At 41.1% G+C, this 10000-nt stretch overlaps 1 protein-coding gene across 1 annotated transcript in view; it reads left to right on the forward strand.

Moving 5' to 3' along the window:
* LOC122242318 (protein kinase C-binding protein NELL1) overlaps positions 1-10000 on the forward strand; it is a 110509-nt gene that overhangs the window by 76138 nt on the left and 24371 nt on the right. The window contains exons 7-12 of the mRNA XM_086556201.1: positions 757-894; positions 4167-4435; positions 5846-6067; positions 6516-6671; positions 7196-7324; positions 8458-8551. Coding sequence (XP_086412327.1) covers positions 757-894; positions 4167-4435; positions 5846-6067; positions 6516-6671; positions 7196-7324; positions 8458-8551 — 1008 coding nt within the window. The remainder of the gene's footprint in view (positions 1-756; positions 895-4166; positions 4436-5845; positions 6068-6515; positions 6672-7195; positions 7325-8457; positions 8552-10000) is intronic.

Below are 10000 nucleotides of genomic sequence, written 5' to 3' on the forward strand. Positions count from 1 at the left end.
CATACCATTTTATTCTTAAGATGATGTTCAAGGTGCTTTGTTATCGTGATTTTTTTTTTTTTTTTTTTTTTTTTTTAGATTTCAGTACGAAGACAGAACGCGGTTGATGTACAACTTATTTTTATCTTTTTCCCCGTGTAGAATCTTTATTTTATTTTTTTATTTTTTCTTCAATTCGTATTGGTATGCGATCGTAAGTCTTTTGGCTTGATTAAAACATGAGGCTATGATTATCATACTTGATATACCACTGTTGTATTTCTGTTTATCGATATATCCATGTGTTGGCTGGAGAATCAAGTCTTATTATTTTTATGCTATTTTATACTATACTTTTTGCTTCCAGTTCATTCTCTCTCTCTCTCTCTCTCTCTCTCTCTCTCTCTCTCTCTCTCTCTCTCTCTCTCTCTCTCTCTCTCTCTCTCTCTCTCTCTCTCTCTCTCGTTTTCACTTCCTCTTCCTCTTCCACTTCCTCTCTCTTTCTTTCTCTTTCTCTCTCTTTCTATTTCTTTCTCTTTCCCTCACTCCCTCACTCACTCAATCAATCAAGTGTTTACATAGGTTTTATTTTTTAAAGCATCATCATCATCACTATCACTATCACCAACACCATCATCACCATCCACTTCACAGCTCCCTCCCTATCCACCCCAAAAAAAAAAAAAAATAAATAAAAAAAAAATAAAAAAAAGATAAATAAATGAATAAAAATAAATAAATAAATAAAAAAGTGACATAAATTCCTTCGTGTTGCAGGGATGGCAGACATCAGCAGCGGTAGCGTCGGGCGGCAGGTTGACGTCATCGAATCATTGCAGCTGCTGAACACAAGCTACCAGGGCCTGACTGTGATACGTGGTCCAAGGCCCTTTGCCCCGGCGGTCTTTCTCCAGGGTGAGTCCTCTCAGGGGTCGAGGTGCGTGCGGATGTGTGGAGAAGGGGTGAGAGGGTGTGTGTGAAGGGGGGAGGGAGGAGGAAGGGGGTGGGAGTGAGGGTTGATGTGTGTGTGTGTCATTTATTGTGTGTTCTGTTCTCGTGACTCTTTTATTGTGTGTCCTTGCAACGTGTGTCTTTCCTCTTTTCATGGGCTCTTATGTGTCTTCGTGTGCCCTTATGTGTCTTTATCTTTAATGTGTCTTCTTCTATTACGTGTGATTCCTGTGTGTCCTTTTATGATATATCCTCTTCGTGTGTCCTCGTGTCCCTTTCTCTCCTCTCATGTACGTTTTCATGTCCTTTTCTTTTGTTATTTCCTCTGTTCATCCTATTGTGTGTCCTTGTATGTCCACCATTACCATGTGTCCTCTTCTGGTGTTTCCTCGTGTGTCCGCATATCATTGTATGCCTCTCTCTACCTTATGTCCCGGAGTGTCCTCCGTTTTCCTCCACCACATCCCCAGTGTGACTCATATGTGGATCGACAACCTTTTATGTGGAACGACACTGATTCAGTTTTCCACAACCTCATATGTGGATCGTCATGACTCAGTTTTCCACAACCTCATATGTGGATGGACATGATTCAGTTTCCCACAACCTCATATGTGGATCATCATGACAGGTTTCCATAACCTCATATGTGGATCATCATGACAGGTTTCCATAACCTCATATGTGGATGGACATGACTCAGTTTCCACAACCTCATATGTGGATGGACATGATTCAGTTTCCCACAACCTCATATGTGGATCGACACTAAATCAGTTTTCCACAACCTCATATGTGGATCGTCATGACTCAGTTCCCCACAACCTCATATGTGGATCGTCATGACAGGTTTCCACAACCTCATATGTGGATCGACATGACTCAGTTTCCCACAACCTCATATGTGGATCGTCATGACTCAGTTTCCCACAACCTCATATGTGGATCGTCATGACTCAGTTTCCCACAACCTCATATGTGGATCGTCATGACTCAGTTTCCCACAACCTCATATGTGGATCGTCATGACTCAGTTTCCCACAACCTCATATGTGGATCGTCATGACTCAGTTTCCCACAACCTCATATGTGGATCGTCATGACAGGTTTCCACAACCTCATATGTGGATCGTCATGTCAGTTTTCGACCTCATATGATTCAGTTTCCCACAAATGGGAATTTTTCTCTCTTGTGAACGGGATAGGACACGTTGGAATTACTTGTTTTCCTCTTATGTGGATTGTTTTTTTTCTATTTTGGGAACTAATCCTTTTATGGTTCTGTTCGATGAAATGAATCCGGGTTCTTGCACGCCCCTGACTGCGTTGTTGTGTTAATATATGTTCCGTGAGCTCATCTTCTTTAAAAGAATCTGTATTCTTTTTACGTGTTCTTTTTTTTTGTAGCTCCAACTTTTATTCTATTATTGATTTGATTCTTATTCCGTCTTTATCTTGGTTGCTAAGTTTTTTTTTTAATATCTCTCTTTCCATTCCTATTTTCCGTTTTTTTTTTCTTTCTTTCTTTTTTTTCTCTTCTTCTCTAAGATTCTCGAACGTCATCCCTTTTCCGGGGAAACCAATCCGTCTTCATCCAGACTGAGTCTTATTTCATATTTCTTTTAGTGTGATTTTACTTTCCAAAGTGAGTTTTTGTTTCCCATGCGAATCTTTCTTGTTTTTTCCCCCTTCGCTGAGCCGGTCATTCAGTGCAATTCTCTTTCTTCGGCTTCGAGTTTCTCCTTTCATTGGGAACTTCATTTGTTCGAGAGGCTGTTTTCTTGGTTTTCTTATATATTTTTTTCTTTTTCTTTCAAATTGTTGAGAAGTATTACTTGTTTCAGGTACGAATTATTTCTCTTATATAATTAACAATAGGATTATAACAGGATGACAAAGAAACCGTCACCTTTTCGGCATTTTTCTTTCATTATCTTCACGAAAAGTCACAAAAAAATAAAACAAGGAATCGATACAAAACACCCACGCTAGAGTCAGACCATACCAGATGGCAAACATTCGAAACTAAGTCGAGATTCTAACAGGGGAACAACTTTCGAAAATGTCCTCCCATGGATAACGAGCGGACGAGGTTATACAACTCTCCAGGATAATCTCGAGTCACTTTCATTCATTTTTTTTTCGATTCCAAATGATTCCTCATAGGACTCTGATTAAAAGGGATTTCCTTCGTCGCGTCGATTGCTGGGAATGATGCGGGAATGTTTTCATGTACCTCCCTCACCCCTCCTTATCTCTACCCTCCCTCTCCCTCCCTCCTCTCCTCCCCTCTCCCCTCCCCTCTCCTCCATCCCTCTTCCTCTCTCTCTCCTCCTCCCTCCCTCTCCCTTCCCCTCCCTCCTTCCTCTCCCTCCCTCCCTCCCTCCCCCTCCCTCCTTTCCTCCCTCCCTCCCCCTCCCTCCTTTCCTCTCTCCCTCCCCCTCCCTCCTTTCCTCTCTCCCTCTTTCTCTCCTCGTTTTTCTTCTTCCTCGATCCCAGCGAAAGAGAGTGAGGAATGCTCCACTTTTTTTTTCCTTTTTTTTCTTTCCGTAGTGCGAAGGCGGCCCTCTTTAAAGTGGATGTCTCTCATTCTTGGAGCGCGAGTCACTCTTCTTATTATCCTCCCTTCCTGTAAATTTTACGTTCTCAAAGGAGCTCGGGCCTTTATCCGGTGTTTTATTCCTTCTCTTCTGCATTTTTATGAGTTTCACGCGCCCTTTTTCTCCTTTCATTTTGGGCTGGGGGATTGTCTTCATTTTGCGGCTTGGTAGACCGCGGTTTTCGCCAGTGCTTCGTTCGGCCGTGATTAAAGACGTGAGCCTTGCTTGGTTAACTCTCTTTATTATTTGCTTGTGTGTCTATCTATCTATCTGTCTATTATGTTTAAGTATATGTATTTATATGTATATTTGTATGTGTATATATGTATATATATATGTGTGTGTATATATATATATATATACATATATACATATATAATTATGTGTGTGTGTGTGTGTGTATGTGTGTGTGTGTGTGTGTGTGTGTGTGTGTGTGTGTGTGTGTGTGTGTGTGTGTGTGCGTGCGTGTGTGTGTGTGTGTGTGTGTGTGTGTGTGTGTGTGTGTGTGTGTGTGTGTGTGTGTGTGTATGCACACACACACACACACAAAACCTAAAGTCCCTTAATTGTTTCCTCTCTCTCGGCGTAAATCCTCGTGTACCAGCCCTAATTCCTCCATGTCTCTCCGACCCGCAGACGAAGCTCGAGAGGTTCGCGTCACAGAAGCCGTGCAATCAGCGGCTTCGTCTCTGCTGAGCGGTTCGCGTGAGTTCACAATCATGGCGACACTGCAGCAGGAGGATCGCAATGCGGGCACCATCCTGGCCTTCTCCCGGGGCAACCAGCCTTACTTGGAGCTGCAGTCGTCCGGGAGGAAGGACGAGATCCGGCTGTACTACATCCACAACGGCGCTGCCCACGTCGAGGTCTTCCCTTACCGCATCGCTGACCAACGTTGGCACAAGGTAAAGGGATTCGCTCGGAAAAGTCGTTGTGGAGGTGCAAGTCATGTGGCACTTACCTGGAGAGAAACTCTTAGATTAGCACTTACCTGGAGAGCAATTCTTAGATTAGCACTTACCTGGAGAGCAATTCTTAGATTAGCACTTACCTGGAGAGCAACTCTTAGATTAGCACTTACCTGGAGAGCAATTCTTAGATTAGCACTTACCTGGAGAGCAACTCTTAGATTAGCACTTACCTTAGATTAGCACTTACCTGGAGAGCAACTCTTAGATTAGCACTTACCTGGAGAGCAATTCTTAGATTAGCACTTACCTGGAGAACAACTCTTAGATTAGCACTTACCTGGAGAGCAATTCTTAGATTAGCACTTACCTGGAGAGCAACTCTTAGATTAGCACTTACCTGGAGAGCAATTCTTAGATTAGCACTTACCTGGAGAACAACTCTTAGATTAGCACTTACCTGGAGAGCAATTCTTAGATTAACACTTACCTGGAGAACAACTCTTAGATTAGCACTTACCTGGAGAGCAATTCTTAGATTAACACTTACCTGGAGAACAACTCTTAGATTAGCACTTACCTGGAGAGCAATTCTTAGATTAGCACTTACCTGGAGAGCAATTCTTAGATTAGCACTTACCTGGAGAGCAACTCTTAGATTAGCACTTACATGAAGAGCAACTCTTTGATTAGCACTTACCTGGAGAGCAATTCTTAGATTAGCACTTACCTGGAGAGCAACTCTTAGATTAGCACTTACCTGGAGAGCAATTCTTAGATTAGCACTTACCTGGAGAGCAACTCTTAGATTAGCACTTACCTGGAGAGCAACTCTTAGATTAGCACTTACCTGGAGAGCAACTCTTAGATTAGCTAATCACAACAATATAAGTATGGTTCCTCTGAAAGCTTAGAAGGAAGAGAGGAAACGTTACATGACATTGGTGTATGTGCTTATTCCCCGCGTGGATGCTTGACATTCAGCGAGGGCAGTATTTGCTAAGTTCCCTGCGAAGGAAGAGCATAATAGTCCGTATTCCAGTTTTTCAGACACAAGCCGCTGATTACAATGGTCACATACACGTTGTATATAAAAGTGTTATTACATTTGATGAATCCTTCATTGCTACTTGTATGCCCCTGTATGCTAGTCGCATATTTCGTTATTTATGATGCACACAACATGATAAAAAATATATATTTACCATTGAAACACGTCACATATACATTCACTTCCTATTGACCTTGTGTCTAATTCTATTTCTCCCAACTAGTCATACGGACAACCGCCGAAGGATCAATAGACAGCTGAGTACAACTCAATCTCATTAAACATTTCCCCCTTTTCCCTTTTTTTCCCCCCACTAATAACTCGCTCACCTGTATCCCCCTTCATCCGCCCCAAAGGTCTCAGTTGTGGTCAGTGGAACCCAGATTGAGGTGTGGGTGGACTGCTCCCGCGTATACAGGCGCCTCGCACCTCCGCCGATGACTAACCTCTCCGCCTTGGCATCCTTGGCACCACCTCTCGACCCCAGTGACCCCCTGCTGAGCCAAGATCCGAGTTATCGGGAGACACCGATGGCTTTATTTCTGGGTCAGCGGAATAACAAGCACTTCCTCTTTAAGGTTGGTATATGGCGTAGGAGCTCGCGAGGTGATGGTTCCCACGGTGAGGTAATGTTTCTCATGGTATTGACGTCTTTCTCAGGGGTATCGCATGTGGTAGATTAAGGATACCTGTTGGTATAGATATTGTTTTTTTTAGAAGGAAAGTGGTATGCACTTTGATATTTTTAGAAGGGAAATGTCAAGTGTTTTGGTTGTTCTCAACTAAACAACAAAGTTAGGAATGGTTCAGAAGTTAAGCGGTAAACAGTTCAAAAGCAAAAGGATTTTCAAAGCATTCTTTGTGTGGTTGCCAAGGATTTGCTAGTTTAGCGTTCGAACCATACAAGAACTTCGTTGTTATAATCCATTAAACTTATATCTAACCCTTATCTATAAATGAGTTTTTAATTGCCGAAGAATGCAATATATGCTTTGAATCAAAATTCAATTTATGAATATTACACAGGGTGCGCTGCAGGACGTACGTCTGGTGTCAGGGCCAGCGGGGTATCTGCTGCAGTGCCCTCAAGCGGAAGCCGAGTGCCCAACCTGTGGCCAGTTCCAGGTCCTGTCAGACCAGGTCAACCAACTCCAGCAGCTGGTGACGCAACTAGCATCTCGGGTGAGACAACAAAAAAAGGGAAAATTGCAGAGGAAGGCAGCACCCTCTCCTGTTGCCAGTTGTGAAATATACCAATATCGAACGGTTAATTCTGCCAAAATAAACTAGATAGATAGATCGTTTAAAGGCTAAAAGTAAACATGAAAGGAAATGATTTATCATCCAGGGTGCGTGCGCGCTTGCGTGAGTGTTTGTGTGTGTTTTTGCTTCCATATTTAGATGCGCATTTGCATGAATACTCTTAAGAGTATCGCGGTTGTTTGCTTTAATGTTTGTGTGAGCGTGCATGCACGTGAGAGAGTGAGAGAGAGAGAGAGAAATTGATTATGTAGGTGAAAATCAAATGCCATGTTTTCTAAACATGACGCAGTGAAATTGTCCTAAGGAATAAGAAATAGGTCAACCAACCTGCATGATTATAACTGAAAATGAAAGCCTACCCATTATACATCACAACAGCAAATCATAACGATCAGTTTTTTAAGATACCTAACACTCTATATTACTTGAAATCAATTTGACAGTTATCAGCCTCTGAAGCCCGCCTAGCAGCGGTAGAAGAATGCGACTGTCAGCGGTCATGTCGGGTCAATGGAACCATCAGACAGGACGGGGCAACTTGGAAGAGTGGATGCGAAATCTGCTCATGTGTGGTGAGTACGTTTGAGTGCGTACCTTGTGCTGTCCCTGTCCGTGTACGCGCCTGGTTGTGCGCGTGGAGGCTGAGCTGGTTAATATCAAACATGAAGCGGATTTCACTGCAATTTTGTTTTTTTGCTGTTTTTTTTACGCCAGATGTGCTGTGTTTTTTTTTCATAGCATTTGAATGTTTTATTTTGGATTTTTCTTTATAAATAATATTCTTCACACATACATACATACATACAACAAAACTTTCATAGACTGTATAAATCTTAATTTATTATGGTGTAAATGTATTGTAGCTTCCAGTATTTAGAAATTCTTTGAAACACTTTCCGTGTTTAAAAACAAAATTACCATATAGTCAGATAAGCACTAATAATGGAGATCATTAATTACTTGGAAAATGTTTTCAATTTAATGAATTATTGAGATATAAAGGAAATTAAATTGTTTGAATAGTCATTTCCTAAAACTAATATAATCATAATGTATGTAATGAATGAATATGTTTTGAATTCTAATCAAAAGTGGCATAGATTATTAATTGCATTTTATAGGATTGTCCATTTTTCCCAACGGAATGAACCAACATACATTATTAATGCGGAACAGACTGATTTTTAAAAAGAATAATTATAATTAATCATGAAGCCCCCCAAAAAAACATATAAAGCCATAACTCAAGTGAACAAAGAACACTGTTCAACGGAGAAGTTATCATGAAAAGCACACTTACGAGAGAACCAAAACGACATCTATTACATGCACTGTACAATGTACATACGGACCCACTTCCCATATTGTTCCCTTAATATGGCAAGTGGGTGAAGTGATGCTCATAATTTCATGAGAACAATGTACGTGGTTATAATTCGCAGTGAAATCTTTGTTTGGTATATACCCAGTCATATGTGATGCTTTTGTATGTGTGCATACATGGCACTGCAAGTCTGTGTACATGTGCTTTTTATGTATGCATGCATGCATTAGCACATATACTATGATTGCAAATAATTGTTCAATGATGCGTGTACGTCTCATTTGTATGTTTCTGTCCAGATGCATATAAATGTGATTAGTAATGTACAGAAGCATCTATAATTATTCAATGGAATAGCTGATAATATCAAGATATTTGCAGCATGGCGAGGTAACCTGCCGTCCCATACCTTGTCCTGCAGTGACCTGCAAGAACCCAGTCTACACGGAGGGAGAGTGCTGCCCGGTGTGCCTCAGTAAGTAATCACTTGCACTGATGCACTATAACACACTTGTATGTGACCATACTTAACATTTGTACAAACACATGAACATACACAAACACATAAACATAAACATAAACATACACATAAACATACACATAAACATAAACATAAACATACACATACACATACACATACACATACACACACACACACACACACACACACACACACACACACACACACACACACACACACACACACACACACACACACACACACACACACACATCCATACACGCACACACACACACACACACATCCATACATCCATACACGCACACATGGAGACTTATGTCGAAAGATACATAAATATGTATATCCCCGCATCCTGCAGGATACAGAACTTGAGCTGTTATTGAGTCTGCAATCAAGGGTTTGAGGTCTCACAGTCCTCGCCGGGTCCATCAGCTGTCAACATTTTCGAAAAAAACAACAATGGAGGAATCAGCTGTTTTGCTTTAGATTTGCCTGACATATAATACGAAAAGACTTGAACTTATCTATACCCATACCCATATACATGCATATACACATACACTTACATTTACACTTACACTTACAGTTTCAATTGTACATCCACATCCACATACACATACACATACACATACACATACACATACGCATGCACATGCATATGCATATGTACAATTACTTGTGCATACGCATACAAACACGCACACACACAGTGTGTATGTGTATCCATGTATGTATGCAGCGTATAGTATGTATGTAGTTGGTGTGTGCGTGCGTGCATGTGTGTGTGCGTGTGTGTGTGTGTGTGTGTGTGTGTGTGTGTGTGTGTGTGTGTGTGTGTGTGTGTGTGTGTGTGTGTGTGTGTGTGTGTGTGTGTGTGTGTGTATGTGTGTGTGTGTGTGTGTGTGTGTATGTGTGTATGTGTTTGTTTATGTGTATGTGTATGTGTGTTTGTGCGTGCGTGCGTGCGTGCGTGCGTGCGTGTGTGTGTGTGTGTGTGTGTGTGTGTGTGTGTGTGTGTGTGTGTGTGTGTGAGAGAGAGAAAGAAAGAGAAAGAGAAAGAGAAAGAAAGATGAGAAGTGAGTGAGTGAGTGAGTGAATGAATGAGTGAATGAGTGAGTTAGAAAGAGAGAGAGAGAGAGAGAGAGGGAGAGAGAGAGGCTGTCTCTATGGATGCCCACACTCTTCCCTTTAAAGGGTTACATACTGATATACTTGAGCAGATTTATACTTACACAACATTTACAATTAATACACTCTTACAAGCAGAGCATATAAAGGTTATATAAACACTCATATTTAAGTTTGCGTTAATATTTGTTATATATTATATATCATTATATACTTCCACATATGCTGTATGTATTCTTACATCTTTTTTTGTAAGAATATATGTTTTATAATTGGAAAGTTATTTAAATAAAGACGGTAAAATAATTTTAGTAA

The sequence above is a fragment of the Penaeus japonicus genome, unplaced genomic scaffold, assembly GCF_977035675.1.
Source record: "Penaeus japonicus unplaced genomic scaffold, GWHDUDI00000001_assembly GWHDUDI00000032, whole genome shotgun sequence".
In the NCBI taxonomy this organism is placed as follows: domain Eukaryota; kingdom Metazoa; phylum Arthropoda; class Malacostraca; order Decapoda; family Penaeidae; genus Penaeus; species Penaeus japonicus.